Consider the following 23,438-nt stretch of genomic DNA (forward strand, 5'->3'; position numbering starts at 1 on the left):
ATCTATCTACAAAACTGCATGTATCACCCACAAAGCCTTGCACTCCTCCTCCCCTCGCTACCTGGTGAATAAACTGAAACTCTGGGGGCTCCAGACCATCACGTAATGCAGAAAAGTTATTGCTTGAACCTCCCATTTTCAAGAAGGAAAGATTGATGGCCCAATCCTTTTCAGGCAACGCGGTGAGAATCTGGAACTCACTTCCGCCTCAGCTTCGGACCACCACCTCTTCCCAGGCCTTCAAAACTGACCTCAAAGCTCTCCTCCTTCAAAGACACTTCCAAAGTTAATTCAAGCCCTCTGTTTTCAGAAGGAAGTCCTTCCATTATAGGATATTCTGTTCTCCATGCCTATAGAAGTGCCTTCCCAGGGTGTTTTTGTGTTTTGAGTGTCTGCCATTTAGTGCAGTATTTTACCTCTACCTGTATCTTGTACTCGTTTGTAACATGCACACGGCACCATTCCTTTTCAACGTATCATTTGCTACCTCTTATATCTTGTTTGCTTTTGATACATGCACAACGGCCACCACTGCCTCATGTAACGTTTTGAGTGTCTACCATTGATTGCAACTTTTTTTACCTCTATTCGTACTTTATTTGCTCTTGTAACCTGCACACGTCACTTTTTCCTCTCATAACGTATCGTTTGCTACCTCGTTTATTTTTTGCTCTTGATACGTGCACAATTATCACGACTGCCTCTTGTAATGTAACGCTTGTTTTTGTAACAGGCTCACTTGTAATTCTTCTCCTCTTGTATCTTTACTTTGCCTATTGTGAAGCGCTGTGACACCTTCGGGTAAAGTCTGTGCTATATAAAAACGCATTAAATAAATAAATAAAAAACCTGTGTTATCTGTCATCATAGTACGCCCCACATTTACGGGGCTGGATGTACAAATAAAGGAGGCGTGGCCATGAGCGGATCCAGAGGGCGCGAACGGCGGCACGGAGGGGGAAAGGTGCGCAGCGTTCAAGCCCACGGGATACGTATGTGTACTCGCGTAAGTCAGCAACACTTACCGTGTCTCTGTGTATTTATTTCAGTGTCGCTCGGCACAGCGACATTACAGCTACAACGTGTAAGTGAAATACACCTTTTTCGGATTTTGAAGAGATTTTAACATATCATGCGTGGGGTTGGTTGTATGATTTTCATAGCAAATATGTTCATGGCTTGGCCCGTGCAGGGGCCTTGGCTCGGCTCTGGCTCGCCCACCTCCATGTAACAGGTTGTGGAGATAAATTTGACTTTTGAGTTGGCGAGCTACTTATCTTTCGAGGACCTTGCAAAGGAAGGTGGTGTTTAGCCCTTGGTTGTTTTCGTGCCCAATGATGTCCTAATGCCTGGTATCCTTGCAGAACTGGTGCCCATTAACGTACGGGGTCGTTAACTGCCGTTTCTAGTAAATGTGCCTTCCATCCGTCTTCAATTGCTCAGGGAGGCTGGCCCGGTCCCTGCAGTGCTGCAGTCAATACCATCCGGCCAGTGCAGCTGCCAAGAGCGCTCTCCTTCGTGCCTCCCTCCAATTCCTAGGCCCGCCCCCGGCTCCTGAGCCCGCTCCGCCTCCCAGGACAGATCAGAGAGGAGCCCCCGGTGCAGGTGAGCAGCGTGTCCCGGGTGCGGGTGGGGAGTGCTCTGCAGCCTCTACACCCTCGGCGGAGGCCATGCCCCTGCTCCGTCTGCAGCACCTCTCCCGCACCCATCCTCGGGCCGGTACCCCTTCGCGGTACCCACACTGCCGCAGCTACCAGGTGCACTCCTGCCCACTGGGCGGGAGAGGGCAGGTCGTTATGGCCAGCTCCTGGGCCTTAATCTTCGAGGACGGCGGTGCGCCCTCATTATTTATCTACCTCAGAAGTGTGGTCCATCCTTCGTATTCATCGTGTGTTGGGGGGGGGGGTGATGGGTGATCGGGGGCTAGTTCAGGGGAGTTCCTCCTTAAAACTGAACCATATTGGGTAGACGGAGTCCTTTGCTCCCCAGAGGCACCTATTCCTGGGCACCTTCAGATAGATCTTTGAAATTCCCCTTATAAATGAACAAGCGCGCAGACCGCCACATCACCCTCGTCTCTCCTACCTCCATTGAATGTCTGTTTGCTGTGTTGTCGTGCTGGACCTGCTTCACTTGTAAAGCCTGCAAGCGTCTATAAATATGATTATTCGTGCTAGGGCTACGTATGCAATAAATTGCAATATTGCCAGACAATCCTGCCATCACTAAGGTAATTATTTTTGACATCACTGTAATTATCAATACGATAGTTGTAGAAGTATTCCTAGCTGCAGTATCCCCCCAACATTACCGTGCAAGCTCCAGGTTACTCTGCGCCTGAGCGCTATTGGGCACAGATAGGGCACACACCAGAACACTGACTCCTATCCTATGTGTAAAAAGGACCACTTTATTGAAACAGGTGTGCATCACAAACATAATATCCTGGTAGCTGGCCTTACAAAACTAAACATCTCACTATACAAAAACTGTCTCCTACGCTTTATCCCCCCCCCCCCCCCCACTCTAATCCCCACCCTCCCCTAAAACTCTCATAACATAGTGTACAACATGATCTAATGCACCCCAACAATTTGCAATTTTGAACTTGTCCAATTATAACCTTAAACCTTTGAAATACCTACACTGACCTGTGAGGTATCTTAATGTCGTGCTCTGGTTCTGTTGTGAATTTTCTGACCCCCTCCTTTCCAGCCTGTTCTTCCTGTGGCAAGAAACCCAAATAACCTTCTGAGAAGCCCTGCAACTTGTGGGCCATCCGTCACCAGAAAAAAGGGGGGAGAGCAACTCCCCAATATTTCTGCACCCCCACCTGTCATTTTCATCTCCTGTCATTTTCATCTATCTACTCTACAGTCTCAATATCTACCTCATGAGCTCCCTGATCGCCAACAGATATAAGCGCATCCTGAAGAGCAATACGTTTACGCCGTAGCTGAAAAAAAAAATCCTATGCTTTATATCGTAAATCCTTATGCACTACCCTACCTACCCCTCTGTCTCTACAGAAGAGCCTCATCTCCCTGTTTATTTTCTGCCTGGCCCTGTCAATCGCCGAATGCTTGTTTGTTCCTTTCCAGACTCTCCTAGGCACCAAATCTGTTCAAGAAACGAAGCAGCCTGCCCGTTGTTGTTTGATTACATGAATATCATGCTACATTTCCAGTAGAAGGGCTAAACCTTATTGCACTACCAAATCATTCTCCCCCCAAATGGAATAGCAACACATCTGGACACAGCTTCCCCCGCTTTAATGCATTTAAAAATGGCAATAGCTCTCCACCTCATTCCTCCTTTACCAGGGCAGGAAACCCTCAAACCCAATTCACTACCAGGCTGGAACTCCCTGCTTCTCTCACCGCCCACTTGATAAAGGAGTGCCCAATGATCCAAACTGTGCTACCTGCAGACAATGGGCCGGACACCGTACCTGGAAAAGAAATTAGAGTTGGCATACTGGTAATCTTCTGTACCTGCCACCACCCTTCCCCTATGTACTGTTCATCGCAATCTGATGACCACCTGACCAATTTCATTATCTTCTCCTGTGACCAGCCCTGCTGCCTTGCTTCGGTGACCGTTCCAATCCTGAAAGAATTTGTGTCATAATCCTTCCCGTGCATGCCCAAACCTGCTAATGCTTTCCTTAGCACTCCTAAAAGCTGACAGGCGGTGACCCCCATTCCATTCTGAGATTAAAAAAACAGTCCCTTCTGTGCCAGCATGCTAGCCCTAAGTCGCCTGCCCTATAGTACTGGGCAAAATTCACTGCCTGCCTGCGCCGGCAGAAAAACTGGCACTGCTTGATATCTGTGGTCTGATTTGGAGTGTTGAAGGTGAATCCCAACCCCCTCTTTCTGTATCCTGACATCTTCCGAACCCACCCCCTGGTTCTACAGTCACCCTGCCGTTCGGATACCTTTAAAGCCCCAAAGAACATCCAAGTCACGAGCGTAGCAAAAATCATGGCTTCTGTACACGTGGCAAAAATACCTAGCAGACTATCCACCAGTTTCCAGCAAATCTCCATTGTCAATGGTCTTTTCAGCAACCTAGACCTCTCTTGCTACCTCGCCAACCCTCAAGAATCCTCCTACCTAATTCCCTCGCTGACAGCACATAACCCCAGCAATGTTTTCCTAAGAAAGCTATGCCTGACAGCTTCCCTGCTATTGTAACCCTTGACTGTCCTTTCTCGATTAATCCCATGATGAATTGCACTAAGTCTTCCACCCTCTCCCACTCTGGTGTCCTTTGACTCCCCCGGACTCCAGAAACTCGACCCAAGCTTGTGTAAAAGGTTTCCTCGTGGATAAAGACAGTGATTCTACCACCAGCTGAAGCATCCTTTTTTGCCTATCATCCACAGCTCCTGGAGTCTTTTCTCCTTCCTCCTCTGTGGCGAGTCCATGGAACCTCTCCCACTGTGAATGAGACAAAGCATTCACAATGTCACTGTCCACTCCTGGCATGTGTGTGGCCTTAAAAACTATGTCATACTTCAGACATGCCAACATTAAAACTCTCAATAACTTCAGCATTTGTAGTTCCCTGACTGGTTGCCTGTTTACTACCTGTACCACTTCCATGTTATCTATTCTAAACATGTCTTTCTTGAGCTGTAGCAATGTGCCCAACACGTGCAGATACCACATATGGGAACAGTTCCAAAAATACAATACTTTGCCCACCCCATTTCCATGCTGGCAGCCACTCCTCTGCACACCACTTACCCTGTCAATAGATGCCAAAGCTCTCCCGCTTCTGACATGTCAGGAAACAGCTGGGCATCCCACTCCATGGCCCGGGAACCACAAATTGGAATCTCCTTGAAGAAATCCAAAGAAAACACCACATTCTTAGATCTTCCTTAACACTTGCTGACAAATGTATGTGGTGGTAAGGCAATGAGAGACTTGAAAGGGCGAGGCTTAGCCTCCTGCAGAATGTCCTACCTGCCCGGACAACTCTACAAGCAAAGTTAAGGTGACCTAGGAGCATCTAAACATCTTTCACTGTAACCTTTTGTTTCGCCAACATGGTATCAAACAAGAGCTGCATTGCAATGTTTTTGTCCTGGGGGAGCCATACCTCCCCGTTGTAGGAGTCCAATTCAATGCCCAGAAATTAAATGACCTGTGTCGGTCCCACCATTTTATCTGGGGTCAGTGGCACACTCACATCCACCATGAGCTCTTCAAAACTTGCCAAGAGCCTTTGGCAGTTTGCAGAGCCGGCGTCCGTGACCAGAAATAAGTAATCTAGATAATGAGTTACACCTTCATGCCCAGTGCACTAAGTAAACAGCCATTGTAGAAAGAAGCAAAAATTTTCGAACAGCGCGCTGGACATGGAGTAACCCGTAGGCAAAGCTTTGTCAATGTACCACTAATCTCTGAACTATATTCCCAGGAGTAGGAAATCATCTGGGTGGACTGTAGCATTCTAAATGCCGACCTGATGTATTATGCATAGCGCTGCCCTTCCTTCCACACTGTCGTGACCTTGTCACTGATAAAGTCATTCGCTGAGGAGCCCTCGGACCATAACAAATGCTGAATAAGCCTATACTGTCCCTGTTCCTTTTTAGGTCCTATACATATAGGTGGTACAATCAAATCCGGCAATGGCTAGATGTTAAATCTTCCCTCCTTGACCTCTTTTGTTAATTTTTCTTGGACCACTTGTGGGTGTTCCCTGGCCGGCTTAAGATTCTCTGCCCACCTCTGCATTCTGGGACCTGTGTAACCCAACCTAAATCACTCCTGAAAACTTATTAGCAAGTGTTGCGCAGTCTTCCTGTATGGGAAAAAGGCTACCCAATAAGCCAGCCTCTCCAGTCCAACCAGAGTTGCCTTTTCCTGTAGCCCATTGTATCCCCCTGGCGCCTCTGTAGGTATTGTTCCCTGTGGGTTGTTGCCATTGTGGTGAGGCATGGCCTGTTTGTTACCCCTGACCTGATCCTGCTGCCCCATAGCATTGGACCACTGCATACTTACCTGCGCATTTTGAGCACTCATGCCGGAACTTACAATATTCTCTTGTACACATACCTTTGTTGAAGTCCCAATAATCACCCTTTGTCTCCCCTGTGTTCTGTTCGCTGTCCCCGCACCTCCCTGGGTGGGATGGGCCTGAAGGGACGGTACACAATTGGCAGGCCACTTTCTGTAAAAATAATTTTCCCAAATTTTGTGGAGCCCATCTTGTGTTACCACAATCATTGTCAATCTTGTTGCAATTTACCTCCGTGTCTACAACCATCCTCGCCCGAACCTCTTCATCATACTGTGCCCAGGCGCTTCCCCCCTTAATGATATCTGTGCTTTCCATATAATATCCATATATTTAAATAGGGCAACACACCTCTCCGAATGTCTTTGCAGTAAAGACTGGCATATATTAAAAAGACCGCCGTCCAATTTTCGATCATCATAGGGACACAGAGGGGCTTTGCCAGTTTGTACTCCTCCTCTTTGGAGCCTTCCTTTGTCTTCACTTCCCTATGTAGCAATTTGAACATTTCCACGTACTCCCCTTTCCATATTTCTCCTTGGTCGATAACATAAGATGTACTCCCAGCGGTATTGTCACTCCCATATATGGGATCTTTTTTATTTTCCGTTGTATGCTCTCTTTCTTTTCTTCCCCCTTCTTACCGGCACATGTTTCGACTGACGTGACTGCCCGTTCCTTGCTTACCTGCGTTTTTCCCGAGGCTTTGGCATCTTCCCCTTGCCAAGTCTAGCACCCTGTGCCCACTCCCTATTGCCAGGTCAGCAGGTCCTACCCTCATGTCCTTTGCATATTTACCTCTGTACAATCGCATGTCTTCTAGTTCCTGCCCACACCCTTTATCCACCCCTTTTACCCTGCCTTCTCTCTTACCTGGCATCAAAGTCAGCACCTGCTCTGAAGCCTGCCTCTTTGTTCTTGCACCTTCCTTGTCCTTTCCGGTTAGTCCTCTGCGCGATGCTGACATCTGCGAAATACCACTATGAGAACAGTTATTATTTCTCCTCCTCCCCTGTTCACGCACCCCTTTATTAGTGGGAGTCTTCTCCACAATCTCCCCTTTTCCATACTCTCTTCGTCGTAGTCTACCTTCTCTGGCTCCAAAAACACCGCACTACCATGAGTGTTTTGCAGGCTGCTACACCTTGCGGCTGCCTTGCCCCCTGCAATGGGGCATCTCCTGCCCCTACCCTTGGGGCCATGTCTGCCAAACACTTCAAAGACACTTTGTCCCCTTTGAACGTTCAAACTCACCCGGAGGAGCATTACCAAACTCACTTGTGTGTTCCTTATATGAAGACTGCTGTGTCTCTGGCAATGTTGCATGTTCCCACTGCCACTCCCCCTGCGAGGACGCCACTGACCTTTGAGGGGTGCTGAATTCCTTGTCCCACGCCATCACGCCATGCTTTCCCTTCCCCTCGATGTCAGTAAGCCGCACCGTGCTCTCCCGAGTCCGCCTGACTGCTCGGCCACCTATCCTGCAAAAGAAAAGGTACGTTCGATGTGCAGCGCCCATCCCCTTCACTGTCCCTTTCTTCCCAACTGTCCACCTGGTTAAAGGGTGTTGACACAGGCCGAAACCCCATCTCTAAATGGCATAGTTTTGCACTCCGCTTCACTGTGTAGACTTTTGTGGGCTTTCTTCTCCCTTCCCTCAATCGAACACGCTCCCCCTCATTCCATTCTAGTGCCGCTATTTCCCTGGCTGCAGAGGCTCGCCTCCCAGCTCCAGGGTATGCCATTCCTGCCCTTGTGCATCTTGTTAGTCCTGCACTCCCTGTGACTCACTCCTCAAGTCCTTCCTCTAATGTCCCAAGGCCGCTGCCCCCATGACGCCTTCCTCTTTCCACTGATTCTGCAACTAGTCCGGGGCCCTTGCCAATCATTCCCAATATCCTGTTAATGGGTTGATGTCTAACCTGCCCTCACCTGGTGTGGACCACTGGCCGCCAGACCCTCCCTTACCAATCCCCCACAAATTACCCCTGCCTCCTTCTCCAGATGTATGTGCTGCAGAAAGCTTACCTCATCCCTCCGGACCTGGCTTGTGTAGGCTACCAATAACTCGCCTCTACTCGGCTGCCAGACTCAGTTTTGTCTGGCTCTCTGGTGTGGGCGAGGTGGCAACCTTCCCCTGGGGCCTATACTATGCCTCGCCCAGCCTTCCCTACTCACATGCCATACTGACATGCCGCTTATTCCATGCGGCCCTCCCCCCCCCTCTCCCTCGGTACTCACAAGGCCGCACCACGTAGGGGGCCCCGCGCTCCAATCTCATTCTCTGTTGATGCAGAGCGGCGCACACATGGGGGTGATTAGGCGAATATTGCCTCCGCCACGCCACTGGACGCGTGTCATGCCGGGCGCACCAACACACTCCTGCTGATCACTATGTCGAGGCGTCTGGCCTCTGCCAACAGCTGCAGCACCTCCTGCGCTCGCGGGTCCGGGGATGTGCTGAAACCCATCAATAGATGGATCCCTCTACCTTTTAACGCTGCAACAACCAATGAAAAACTTCCATTTGCATTTTTTTTTAAAAGGCTCCCACTATGTGAACCCTAAACAGGAACTGAATGGCCTGGGCCTACTCAGGAGGAGACCAAATTACTTAAATTTCCTCCTACAAAATTGCTTCTCCTCGATGAGCTATTGGGGCTGCCACCGTGTACACCTACCTAATAAAATGGCGGTGGCAGCCCAAGATGGAGGGTAATACACCCCATGGGCTACATCCTTTAATGGATGTAGCCCAGTAGTAGCGCAGTCGTCTAGACTGCACAACCACATGCCCAAATGCCCCCGGGGGACAGACCTCCATCCGGTTGGCTGTCCCCCAAGTCCCCATTGGAATGCCTGCCATTATTTTTTCGGATTAGTATATTTATAATGGAAAAACGTGTACCTGCACAGAGTGCTTTATTTGTAAAATTATAAGTGCAGGTGCCCAAAGCGCTGCTCAGACATCCTTGGCTGGCGCTATAACATGTCAGAGAGCAAATAGCCAGGGGCGTAGCTTCAGGGTGTGTATGTGGGGTGTTACACCACCCTAATGAATGTATTTTGTGATAAATGGTTGTATGCAAGTGCTTTCAGTCGGATATGGTGAGGCGCCTGTTGGATTTCACCAGGAATTTTTAAACACACAGACAAAAATGGACATGCACTCTCTCTGTTTGGAAAGACTGAAATAATGTTGGCTATGTCACAAAATATTGCCCTTTCTCTCACTTATTACACCTACCCTCTCCCGTTCCACCACCTCTTAAGCCCCTCTCGTGCACCTTGCTAGTCTGTAATGTATTTTAACATCATGTGTCAGTGTAATTGTTGGGAAAATTTAAGCTAACACCCCCCAATCATACTGACCAGGCTACGCCCCTGCGAATAGTAAGGGTGCGCAGCCCAGAATCCACCTCAAGCCTCTGTATTTCACTGCCAGGCACTCTGTGCCCCATTATCTCACTCACAGTTGTCTGCTTTTTCCTTGGAGACAAATTTTCTGTATTTCTTTTCCTCCATTTTTTCGTTGTTTGTTTTTCCTTCTGTTGACCTCCGGAAATGTCCGATGTCGAGAAAAAAGTGCCGGTCCTCTAAAATAAGTGCCAGTGACCCCTACCAGCCACCACCGGCTCACATAAGCACGGCCTGTACGACCTGTTACACTAAAGAGTGCTCTCTATGTGCGTTTTTGGGCAGGAGAAGAGGGGGTTAGGGGGGTAAATTATTTTCGATCCTGAGGTCCCTTATGTGAACACAGAGTGGACATATGTAGTTGAATCATTAGCCTTTTTTAAAAGAATGTCCTCTTTGTTTACATAACTTTTATTCGAAGTCATAAGCTTCCTCAGATAAGAATTTATGGATTTCGGAAGGATGAAAGGCCCAGGCAGAAGCTGTTCAAAGCTTACCAGCATATTGTGGTCCGTGAAGCTGTGGATCAACCGTAAACAAGCACTGAAGAAAACCGTCTGCCCAGCCCACCCCAGGCTTCGTTCAAATGTATGAGGGACTATGACAAACCCCCGTACACGGCAGGGGGTTGGAGCATGCAGAGGGTTAGCCGCAGGGCCTGCGGCCATGCCCCCATTGTGATAAGAAAACCTAAAAATTCACTGAAAAAACGAAGATTACAGGGACATTATAGTTAGGAATTAGAATTTAAAAACACATATGAAATGCACTTAAAAAAACAAAGGTTACATTATATTTAGGATCAGAGTTTACACATTTACATGCACAAAACCATTGAAGTTCAGCGTGAGTTATAGTTGCCTGAAATAACTATAACAGCTGAATTTGTGGATTTGTTTGTGTGTAAATTCTGAGCCTAATTATAACGTCCCTGTAACCTTGGGGGATATATATATATATATATATATATATATATATATATATATATATACTGTAACCTTGAGGGATATATATATATATATATAAAGTTTTATATACATCCCCTTAGAAAAAATCCCCTTATGTGACAACACAACTTGATGTGCTGAAAAATATACAAAAGAAGAACCTAAGGCGCATTGGTAACATACACCAGTTATTGAATACTAGAAGAATGTGTATCATTTATGGAAAATACTGTTGAGGCCCACATCTTATCAAATCCATCATTAGCATGTTAATCTTTAAAAACTCAGCCACTTCTTTTGTTCCTATAACAAACACCTATGAATTGCGTTTGTTTTTTTCTTTGCAGGTAATAGTGTCTTTAAAACATTTTGTTTTAAGTGTTCTTTGGTCCTGAAGACCAGTAAATGTTCTTGTATCCCATTATTCAGGTTGAACACTGTAGGAAAGCTGTATCTATATTGTTGTTTAAAAACAAAGCAATGTTATAGCACTTGGTCAGTTTAAGCATACATAGGTGCTTAATTTGTCAGTTTTAGGTGTTAAACGGGTACTCTCTTCTGAAATTGGTGCAAAATCCATCACTGCACTCATTCTTCGTGACATCCCCCTTTCGCTCGTGTGACTCCATACACAAAATATTGAGTGAATTGAATCTCAAAGTTGTAAACATATCAATTTACATATATGTTTGTCCTAAATCATTTCTAAAAATATGTTCTCATTTGAATAAAAACAATATATTTGTATAATCCGTGCAGCGTGAATGCTAATCCGGCTCTTTAGAAAGAAAGCATGCAGTTCTTTTGGCTACGGAATCGTTATGCCGTACTAGCTAAATAGATACACTCCGACCCTAAATCAAATTCCATTTCAGTCAGTGAGCTAGAGAATAAACAAGGCATGTAAATGCCCCTCCCCATTTCATTTCACACACAAAACGATTTCATTCTTTTGGGCTCAGTTGAAGCCGTGTGTTTGGCTTGTGAAGTTTCTGATTTTGTTGGCCTCTGGAACTCTCCTGCACTCACCGACGACCGTAATTAATAAAATACCAAAATACTCTGGATCCGAGGTGTCTATAAACACAGACCTCATCCCTCATCGCGTGCCCCAAACCCCAATGTGGAGGAAATACGATTTCAGCAGTGCTCTTTATGCGTATGTGTATACTACAACGTGCATCACTGGCAGCATATCACTAGCATGTGAGGTGTGCTTATGGTGCATGTTCACTCATTCTGTCTTTCTCCAAGTCACTGGAGCGTATTTGCCAATGTACTAATATGCATTCTTGACTCTTGATTCTGATTATATTTGTGTCCCTGTAACTGTGTTTTCTTGTTATTGTGTTTGGCCATAGTGCATTTTGTTTTGGCACCCCTACTGCCTGGGGGTAGTGATTTAATTGACTGAGGCACACGAGTGGTCTTTCCCATCTTCCATTTTAGTTTGTTCTTAGTAGCAAGGCACACTCTCAGTTCACATTAGTATTCATGCTTTTCCTCTCCATAACAATATTAACAAAGGAGCTTATCCAGTCTTTGGTTAAAGGTTTTGTTGAGACAAGAAATGTCTGCAACTAAGGTGCCCCTCGTGACCCCAAATTAATCTCAAGACTCTCTCTCTCTCTCTGTCTCTCTCTCTGTCTCTCTCTCTCTCTCTCTCTCTCTCTCTCTCTCTCTCTCTGTCTCTCTCTCTCTCTCTCTCTCTCTCACACACACATACCTGCTTAGATATGTAGATTCAGCTCATCTGTATATGTAGATTTAGCTCACCTGCACAGGAGATCTTAAACACATCGCATTTATAGCATGCAATGTTTTGTCTGCTTTCCTTTCCCATCATCTACTCCCATTTGTTTTCTTTTGCAGACCCAGAAGCTGTTTGAAGATCTGTGCCACCATCATCAGTATGAACTGCTTGAGGCGTGGGTGCAGGACCAGCATCTCGCAAGCTCTGCTAGTGTTGCACCTTAAGGCTCTGCTTCAGTCAGGTGAGGGATGCTATTACACCAAAAAGATGTCAACACCTTAGATACTGCTTTAACGTAGCTGAAGGGGCTCTTACTCTAACTCGAGCCTCTGTTTACTCAAAATGTAGTCACTCTGTGGTACAACATCAGAAGTCCCACTCTTTGGAATGTACCGTTTTGACTTTGCCACTGACACCTTTGATGCAAATAGGGAGGGGACCATTAAGTATATAAATATTCAGAGTCCTGACATGATGTTTGAGGAGGACAAGGTGGGCCTGTCCACTTAAAGAATCCCCTTTCTGTAGGCGTAGTTAGTTAACATCAGGATCCTGTGGTAGTCCGTGGGTACTGAGGTGGTTCCCGTGCCTTTACTCCCATGGAGACCCCTCAAGTCCTGTTTCCTAACATAGTGCTGGGGGATCTAGATGATTCCCATGGTTGTACCTCTAAGGAGGTACTGAGGTGGTTCCCATTATTGTAATGCTAAAGCGGTACATAGATGCCCCCTTTGGTTTACCCTCATGGATGCCCCAGCCACTCTGACCCCATTAAATTCTGTAATTTGCTCCTCCTTCCTCCAATGTTCTTTTCTGTTTCTTGCAGGTTTAGGGGAGCCTGAACCCCAGATTGATGGGCAGTCCTCATCGGTCAGCACCTTACAGGAGAATGAGAGCCGCGAATTCACATGTCAGGCCGAGGGCTGGCATCCAGTGCCACTTCTCACCTGGTACCTCAACGGCAAGAAGCAGGAGGTAAACAACTCCACAGTACTGTCAACCTCAGCTGAATTGTTTGAGCAGAGCTCCAGTACTTTCACCGTGACTGCCCGAAAGAGTGACCGGGAGCTCAACTGCACTATCACTGACCCAACGTCCGGCAGGGCCGGCAACGCTTCAGTCCTACTCAACGTGCAGTGTGAGTACTTGCCAAAACTGGAGGTGAGGGTACGAACTACTCCTTATGGAGCAATACTGGGTGATACAATAATCTAATGGACTTTGACTTAAAAAATGTGGAATGCCATTCCGCAATTAGAATGATATTTAAATGTATGATTTCAATGATTGATATTCACGGAAAGTAATGAAATCATAAGCGTCGGGTGAAAAGAACGAACTTGACACTCTACTTCAGAGTCATTGTCTTAATCGTAGACATACATGGTGCCAGGACTGATGACCTAATCAGTGATGTCAATGATGGCATAATTGATGGCATCAGACCTCATATTTCAGCTGATGCGAAGAAATCATGCAACTCAATCTTTGAGATCCACCACTACCTGCAACTTAGTCTCATCAAAATATCTCCTGCCATGGTTCCCAGATCTCACAAAGGATTGTTTTAACTTAGTTCTCATTTTAACATTAACAACAATATTGTGCATCAGATTTTTATAGAATCTGATGAGACATCAGCCACAGCATATTTTACACAGCTTTTGACTATATTATTTGGTGCTGGTACATTGATTTCAACCGTTGTAGGAAAGTGCCCCTTTTTGACATGGTCATTCCCACTTTGTGTCTGGTATCTGATGCAATTTTTGCTAAAAGTGCACTGGGTTCCTGCTAACCAGGTCCCCAGTGCCAGATCTCTTGCCCTAAAACTGTGCAATTCTTCCCCAGTTGGCCATACCTTTGGCACCCCTATAAGTCCCTAGTAACTGGTACCCTAGGGCTTGGGTACCAAAGAGGGTCCCCAAGGGCTGCAGCAGTCACTGGGCTACCCTCAGGGACCCCTCACCTAACACATGCAGACCGTCATTGCAGGCTGCGTGTCTTGGTGCAGCTAAAAGTGCAAACACAACATGGCACATAGCCTGTATGCCATGTCCTCTCACACTGCATGCAATATATGTAAGTCGCCCTACAGCAGGCCTTACAGCCCTAAGGCAGGGTGCATTATATTATATGTTAGAACATATCTGCAAGTCTCTGTTGATTCTCAGACATAGTGAGTGGACAGGGAAGCCGTTTTAAGTACATGTGCTGGACACTGGTCAGTACGAGTTCCCTAACCATATGATGGCATGACTGAAATAGGGATGTTTGGTATCAAACATCTCGTATTCATAAATCCTCACTGATTCCAGTGATGGGTTTACTAATATGTGCACCCAGAGGGCGAAACCTGCCGTCTTCCTGTGTGCTGGCTGACTAGTTCTAACTAGCCTGCCACCATCAGACACATTTCTGACCCCCAGGGGCGGGAGCCTCTGCTCTTGTGTGGACAGAGACGCAGCTTGCTTTGGCAAGGGTGGCAGCACAACCTTCCCAACAAGATGACCTGCAAATCTGCATTGCAAGGCAGGTGGGTTCAAAGAAGCCACCACCCTTGATATGTGGATATGACTTCCCTCAAAAAAGACACAACTTCTTGGTGATGGCAGAACTAGAAACTCTGGGACAGGGTTATGCCCACTTCCCACAAGAAGTGGACATATAGGGGGTGTTATGAGCCTTGGGGTAAGTAGCTCATTGGCATCTACCCTACACTCCCCTAGACTCCCCTTAATTCAGGATTTAGGGGAGCCCCTGACACCAGGAATTCAGATCGCACTGACCTGAAGAACACTCCAGAGATGCAAAAGTGAGAACTGAAGACCAGTGACGGACTTGGCACCAACCCAGCCAGCCTGCCTGTTAACTTTGACAATTATCCCAAAGTCACCTCGTTTTCCAGCTGATGAAACTTCCAAAAGCCCAGGAAGACTGCCAGCCTTCACCCCAGCACAAGGGAACTCCGTGGAGTAGCGGACCTGCTCCCCTGCATCTTTGCTGGCACCCAAGAACCACTGAAGAGGACTCCGGACCGCCAAAACCTGCTTCCGGATAGCACCACTGCCTTCAAGCCTCCCAGCCCATGTTGAAATGGGCCAATGATACCAGTGTGATCCCCAGCCTCTCCAGGGACTAAGTCCATTGCATGACTGCAACCTTCACACAGACGCATGCAGCCTCTTTGTGCAGGCCCCCTTCTATCCCCTCCTTTGACATCAAACCAACAGTCCACTGTACCTCTGCACCTGGGTGCCCCGGACTGATGAGAAGAGAACTACTGGTGTCTCTGCGTCCCTCAAGTTCGTGAGACTTGAGCCCACTTTTTGGTTCATCCGGAATGGTCCCCCATTCCACACCTGCAGTATGTTTCTGGGGGCGCCCTCCACCGTGACCGCCATCGGGGATGGACACCCGACGGTCCAAGAACCCTCTGTACCCAGACTCCCCAGAGAGAGGAGAAAAGGATCACTGGTATCCCTACATCCCCGAACATTGCAACACCTAACCCCACTCGGTGGCTCACCCTGACTTAACACCCAGTACTAATCTGCGACCTCTTTCGAACTGGACTGATTCCCCATTGACTAACTTTGGGCACCCAATGGCACACTACACCTCTCCACATGGCTGCCCCAGTGTCCCCCGGTGTGACCTGCTGGTGTGGTCCTGACCCTTTCCCAATACTTACTTTAAGTCCACGAGATTGATCCCGTACATCACTGTACTCTACCTGTTTGCCGTATTTGTTGTTCCTCCATAGGATAACGTTGCAGTGTTCAAGAATTGTGTCGACTTTTCTACACTGTAAAGATGTCTCTTGCAAAACATACTTACCTGGTCATATTGATTCTGGTGCCAAAACATATATAAAGGTACTTGTTTCTGTGGGCCCCCTCTACCACGACCGCCACCGGTGACGGATACCCGACAGTCCAAGAATCCTCTGCACCGGGAACCCCAAGCATCGCAAGACCTGAGCCCACTCAGTGGCTCACCCTGACAAGACACCCAGTGCTAACCTGCAGCCTCTTTCCAAGTGGACTGATCCCCATTGTCTAACATTGTACTACACCTCTACACCAGTGCTGCCTGGTGTGACATGCTGCTGTGGTCCTGAACCCTGCCCAACTTAATTTAAGTGCAGGAGATTGATCTCATAAGTCGCTGTACCTGTTTGCCGAATTTGTTGTTCCTCCATAGGATAACATGGCAGCTGTCAAGGATTGCAATGTGTTGGCTTTTCTACATTATAAAGATTTCTCTTGCAAAACACACTTACCTGATCGTATTGATTCTGGTGTCAAAACACATGTAAAGATACTTTTTATTTTTGTAAATTGGTGTGGAACTCCTTATTGAGTTGTTTGTCTCATTTATTGACTGTGTGTTTATTTGAAGATGTCCAACACCCCTCCCTGATGAGGCTAAGACTGCTCAACCACTCTACCCCCTAAAAGAGCACCTTGGGATTGCAAGAGCAAGCCCTCTCTACTAGTACGGGAACCCCTAGATTCTTTGCACTGTATATCTCATTTTGATATACCATATAAAGAGCCAGCTTCCTACAACCATCATATATAAAGATGGTCATGGTTACATAATGCCCACTTTATTTTGTGTCAGTGGTCCTACCTGAAAGATAGGACCTGAAAAGCCTAATGCATCCTTTGGTCTCAGTGTGCATAGATTTTGAGTTGCTTGTTGCGTAAGATTAAGTCCTTTATCCAGTTAGATATTCTTGTGCTAAGTCCCCTACCTCAGCTCAGTACTCCCCGCTGTCAGAAGGAATGAGATCGCCAAAAGCTTTCTATGCGACTTAGCATAACTGGCTACATATCTGTAAGGAAATGCCTCCTTGGGATGGTTACCCCCTGACTTTTTGCCTTTTGCTGAAGCCAGTTATGATTGAAAGTGTGCTGGGACCCTGCTAACCAGGCCCCAGCACCAGTGTTCTGTCCCTAAACTGTACCTTTGCTTCCACAATTGGCACAGCCCTGGCACTCAGATAAGTCCCTTGTAAATGGTACCCCTGGTACCAAGGGCCCTGATGCCAGGGAAGGTCTCTAAGGCCTGCAGCATGTCTTATGCCACCCTGGGGACCCTTCACTCAGCACATGCACACTGTCTCACAGCTTGTGTGTGCTGGTGGGGAGAAAAACACTAAGTCGACATGGCACTCCCGTGAGAGTGCCATGCCAACCTCACACTGCCTGTGGCATAGTTAAGTCACCCCTCTATCAGGCCTTACAGCCCTAAGGAAGGGTGCACTGTACCACAGGTGAGGACATATGTGCATGAGCACTATGTCCATACAGTGTCTAAGCAAAACCTTAGACATTGTAAGTACAGGATAGCTATAAGAGTATATGGTCTGGGAGTTTGTCAAACACGAACTCCACAGTTCCATAATGGCTACACTGAAATCTGGGAAGTTTGGTATCAAACTTCTCAGCACAATAAATGCACACTGATGCCAGTGTGGAATTTATTGTAAAATGCACCCAGAGGGCAGTTTCTTCCAGCCTGCCACAACCAGGAATCCTCTATTGATTCCTGTTGACAACCCGACGCCTGCTTTGCACACTGCACCCGGCCGCCCCTGTGAAGCTGAGAGTGTGTTTTGTGTGCCTACTTGTGTCCCCCACCCCCAGTGCTCTACAAAACCCCCCTGTTCTGCCCTCTGAAGACGCAGGTACTTACCTATTGGCAGACTGGAACCGGACCACCCCTGTTTTTCATAATTGCCTATGTGTTTTGGGCCCTCCTTTGACCTCTGCACCTGATCGGCCCTGTGTTGCTGGTGCAGTGACTTTCGGGGTTGCCTTGAACCCCCAACGGTGGGCTGCCTATGCCCAGGAACTTGAACTTGTAAGTGTCTTACTTACCTGAAAAACTAACCAATACTTACCTCCCCCAGAAACTGTTGATTTTTAAACTGTGTCCACTTTTAAAATAGCTTATTGCCATTATAACTTAAACTGTGTATGTTATTGCTCTAATTCAAAGTTCCTTACTTACTGTTGGAGTACCTTGCATTTTATGTATTTACTTCAAATCTTGAATCTTGTATTCTAAAATAAATTAAGAAAATATACTTTTCTATATAAAAACTATTGGCCTGAAGTTAAGTTTTTGAGTGTGTGTTCCTGATTTATTGTCTGTGTGTACAACAAATGCTTAACACTACCCTCTGATAAGCCTACTGCTCTACCACACTACCACAAAATAGAGCATTAGAAATATCTAATCTTGCACTATCTTACCTCTAAGGGGAACGCTTGGTCTCTGTGCATACTATCTCTCACTTTGAGATAGTATACACAGAGCCAACTTCCTACAATATCCTAGTAAACCTAGTTTAGTGTTATCACAGACCCATCATCTTTGACAATGTATATGCTATTTTGGATCAGCATTACTTGACACCAGGGCAAGCCCAGGCTAAATGGAAAGAAATCTGCATCTGATGTTTTACATCTTCTGCTGCTTGATAGTATGTCTAGATACATTTTGCTTAGACCTCGTGGAGTGTAATAACACCTTTGGAGAAGTCTGAGATGTTAGTCTATGGGCCTGATTCAGATTTTGGTGGACGGGTTACTCCATGTTACTCCATCACAATGGTGACGGATATCCCATCCACCAAAATATAAATCCCATAGGGAATAATGAGATTTCTATTTCAGCAGATGGTATAACCGTCACCGTTGTGATGAAGTAACTGTCTGTTGAAATCTAAATCAGACTCTATGTCTACCATTAATTACAGGGGTGTAGTTTGGTCAGTAAGATGGGGGGGGGGGGGTGAATTTCAAATTTCCAAACAATCACGCTGGTTTATCATGACCAAATACTTTAAAGGAGAAGCAGGGCATGAGAGGGTGTAAGGGCAGTGAAAAGGAAAAGCAGTGATGATTATTAGAGTTATTTAAAAGACAATGGCCCTCATTACAACATTGGCGTGCAAGTTGTAACCGTCATGCGTCCGCCAATGCTGCCACACTCCCGCCGTGCCCATTCCGACATCCCCGCTGGGCCGCAACATGGGAGCCGGCTCCAAATGGAGCCAGCGGTGTTGCGGGTGTGCGACGGGTGCTGTGCAGACAGTGAAAAGCAGTGTAGGGCTGTGCCAGGGGAGCCCTGCACTGCCCATGCCAAAAGCATGGGCAGTGCAGGGGGCCCTGCGACTCCCCTTCCCGCCAGCTTTTCCATGGCAGTTCCTACTGCCATGGAAAGGCTGGCGGGAAGGGGACTCGTAATCCCCTGGGCAGCACTGCAAGCAGCGCTGCCCTGGTGGATTACAACCGCCGGGACCACTGTGGTGGAAAACCAACGGTCCCAGCGGTGCGACCACGGCGCTTCCGCCGCGGTCGTAATCCCCGAGTTTGTACCGGCAGCCTGTTGGCGGTACAACCTCCAAAACAGCCCTGGCGGTCTTTGACCGCCAGGGTTGTAATGAGGCCCAATATGTTGTAACATAACCAACAGTTTAAAGAAATTAAAAACAGAGAGGAGAAAGAGTGTGTGTATGTTTCAGTCTGTGTGCATGTAAAAATCCTAGATAGGATCGGACTGCCACTTCACCATACCCGGCTGAAAGCACGTTTACCCAACTATTTACTGAAGAATGCACTTATTAGGGGGGTGTAACTTCTTCCCTGCACCCAAACCACCCCGGTGCTCAAACCCCTTTTTATTTTTTGGAGGGTCCACGGATCCACTTTGATGCTCAGAGAAACACACCAGGGGATCGACCCCGTTAAGTCTTTGGGGTATCATAATAGATGCCAAAGTGGATCAGTGGAACCCACAAAAAAAAGATTTTTTTTTTTACCTCATGGGAAAGGGTGAGCCCCTTTGCTCTCCCCCTACAAGGCGCCAAAGGGATCAGTGTGCCCTTACCCTGCCCCAAATATCTTATTTTGTTTTATTGTCAAGGCTTCAGGGACCAAATTGCTGAGTCCGAAGGTGGTGGTCACAACTTTTTTTTTACAGTCAGCCAATCATAATGTACGCTCTTTAGAGTGAAATATCTATATTTATTTTACCCTTAATTTCTCAAACTACTGAACTGAATTACACCAAATCACAAAAAGCACACTTTCTGGAGCACGATCTAGATTTCTGCCAGAATTTGGTGTAGTTCCTTTTAACAGTTTTTGTGGTATCACTGTTCACTTTTCTTATGGGAAAATGAATGGTGAACATGTGTTTTGAGGACCGCCCCCCTGTTTGCTCAGCCACACGCTTGATAGATCACCCCTAAACTTTCCAGGAAGGAGCTGAGGTAGATGAGATATTTCCTTTTTAAAGTTTTGTGAAGATTTGTCAAACGGTGCCAAAGTTGTAAGGAATCCAAAAATGCCTTTCCTATGGAAACGCAGCTCTAACTATACCTACCCTTGGAAAGTGCCACTGGGTTATACCATAAATTTTAGCCAGCCTGTGCTAAACCCATTATGTGCACTGGACTGTATTTATCTTGTTTTGGGGTCTCTGGGATTAGCCAGCTGTAATTTGCTCTAGAGGTTTAGGATATACCAAGTCTCTTGCTATCTGTGTGGGGTTTATTTCCCATTAGAAACCAGTGATATGCATGTTGGACCTGTGCTAACAGACAATACAATTTAAAATCCAGCACTGTGAAAGCTGCTACGGTATATGGCATTTTATAAATCATCCGGCTAATCTGTAGCTGTTTCTCCACCCTTGTCAGAATAATTAACAACTGTAGATGTTCGAAAAATATTAATATAACATACTGACACAAAATAAAGTAATTTGGACAATATTGTCATATTAATTAACAATATGCTCCCCGTTAATGTCAACGGTAATTTTAATCCACCAATCAATATGGGTTGCAGTTTCTCCCACTCCATAGTTTTCACTTAATACTTGTTCGCTGAACAGTGGTATTTGCCATGATAGCCAATTGCTGTCTGTTGCAAATTAAGCAGACCGATTCAAATCTCAACCTCACTCTTCCAAAAGCATAATAACTTTTATTCCAATTAATTCTCAAACCGGATTAATTGGCAAATTGTATAAAGTCTCTAAACAGTCGTCTTCTGCAATAATATCACTAGCCATGCAAAGGGATAACACAATTGTGCTGCTTCCAAATCTAAACCGTCTGTCTGCATGATGTTCCCTGATAATTCAAGCCAGTTGTTTAATGGCCAGTGCAAATAGCATTGATGACAAAGAGCTTCCCTGTCGGGTATGTGCTCAATTCATATTGTTTATTTTTAGGGTCGAGCATGCGTATCGCAGCGAGACGCTTTAGTATTTAGAAAAGGGCTCGGAGCCCTGTCAACCTTACGTCAGTGTTTTTTTATTGGTTCGTCGGCTTGCCTAATAAAATCTGCTTGCTTTCATTAGTCGAAGGCATGCATACGTCATGCCTTTTCTGGTGGCTAGCCCTCCTCGAGCACAGCGACCAAGTACAGAAAACATGCGAGGCTCGCTGTTTTTGCATCGAGCTCGTGGACTTCTTTTTTCTCTAATGTAAGAGCGCAATCTCGCTTGGCAGAAGTCGAGCGCTTTACATAGTTAATTTCACTTTTTCGGGTTATGTACATAAATGCACTTTTGCCCGATAGGTGAAAAGTTGGGTTAGGAGTTTACAACACGATCAACTCTAACATGAGCAAACGCGAGACCCGTTGCATTGTAAATGCTTGTTTTATTCTTGTGGTTATTGTAGGATCATGCATTTTATTAAATTATTTCCACAGCCTATCTTGCTTAATACTGTAACTGAAAAAAACATCATTCTGTGGAATCCATTGCCCTCTACAAAACAATTTGCAACAGTTTTCATTGCTGAGTTATTTTGGTGCGCCATTGTAATAAGAATACAGATGGTGTTGGTTTTCGACTGTCCTGCATGAAGCCAGACTGGTCTGCAAAACGAGGTTTGGTTAAGTATGAAAATAATCTATTAGCAAATATTTCTGATAAAATATTATTGTATGTATTTATTTAAGGCAATGTTTTATGTGAGTGTCATAAATCTAGAGATTTATGCGATTTTAAAAGATTGACAACCACTGCTTCTATTGATGTTGGCAGCAGGGTTCCCTTTTCTATAGGTTCACCATACATCTGGTGTACATAGGGTGTGAGAACGTTTAAATATTCTTTATAAAATTCAGCTAGGAAGACAGTGCTGCCTGACTTGACGGAATTTTCAAAATCTCTTTCTCTCTACGTCTTCCAGCCATTCCCTTTGGGTCTTTTCGAAATAGATGTTTAACCATTAAGAGCCTAAATTATACTGTAATATGTATAGTTTAGAGTACACATTCTCAAACTCCATTAGTATTAATTCACAGTGCTATAAGCATATACCTACTGCAGTGTCGAGCCTAATAATTGTTGCGGCAGCCCCTGAGTTTTAATTATGTTACCTACCATGCTGCCCAGTGCCTCTTTATTTATGTGCAGTTGCATATTTACCTATGTATTTAATTCATCTGCCTACTTCTATTTTGTATTCGGATATCATGTCTTGAAGTTCAAGTTGTTCGTAACCCATCCCCAGACCATGCAGCGCAGGTTGGCCACAGGGCCCGTCTCTGTCGGTGGATCTGTGAGTGGGTCTGAAAGTGGGTGTGTGAGTCTGAGTGGGTGTCAGTGAGTGGGCACATGAGTCTATGAGTGCATGTATGAGTGAATGAATTAGTGTATGAATGAGTCTGTGGTTCTTCTTTTAAATGTTTTTACATTTGTGAATATTGTGCGGAAATTCACGCATGGTGATGTAAAATTATTTTAAATCCACAATTTGCCCCTAAACACATCTGTATCACACCCCTGGGCTCAGGGTACCTTCACCCTGACCCCTTATTCCACTTTCAGTTAGGATTTGCACTCCTGGGGACCGTGTCTCATGAAATAAAATGGTGGAGGCAACTTTCTAGTCAGGTTGCGGTCTGCCAATTACTGTGCTTCTTTTTCACCCGCATTTGTGAAAATTCACAAATTTCCGCAAAATATTTGCAAAATCATAAAGTCGCAGCAGCTAGATATATACAAATTTGGATTTCCCTAAATTTCGCAAAAACTACTGAACGGATTTACACCAAATAAGCAAAAGAACAATCTGCATACTGAAAGCTAGCGTTCTGCCACATTTGGTGTAATTCCATTCTAGGGTTTGGGCTGTAGTTGTGTCTAAAGGCCCTATGGAAATTAACATGGGAAACACAACTTTATGAAAACCTCCTTTTGTTGGAACCCGCTTGATGGATCACCCCGAAACTTTCTATACG

The 23,438-nt window shown here is 45.9% G+C and overlaps 1 protein-coding gene across 1 annotated transcript in view; it reads left to right on the forward strand.

Annotated features, from left to right (window-relative positions):
* The first annotated feature begins 1,258 nt into the window (after positions 1–1,258).
* The window catches only part of TMEM25 (transmembrane protein 25), a 72,724-nt gene continuing 50,544 nt past the window's right edge, over positions 1,259–23,438 (forward strand). The window contains exons 1-3 of the mRNA XM_069224747.1: positions 1,259–1,605; positions 12,273–12,394; positions 12,980–13,291. Coding sequence (XP_069080848.1) covers positions 12,313–12,394; positions 12,980–13,291 — 394 coding nt within the window. The 5' untranslated portion in view covers positions 1,259–1,605; positions 12,273–12,312. The remainder of the gene's footprint in view (positions 1,606–12,272; positions 12,395–12,979; positions 13,292–23,438) is intronic.

The sequence above is a fragment of the Pleurodeles waltl genome, chromosome 3_1 (genome assembly GCF_031143425.1).
Source record: "Pleurodeles waltl isolate 20211129_DDA chromosome 3_1, aPleWal1.hap1.20221129, whole genome shotgun sequence".
Classification (NCBI taxonomy): Eukaryota; Metazoa; Chordata; class Amphibia; order Caudata; family Salamandridae; genus Pleurodeles; species Pleurodeles waltl.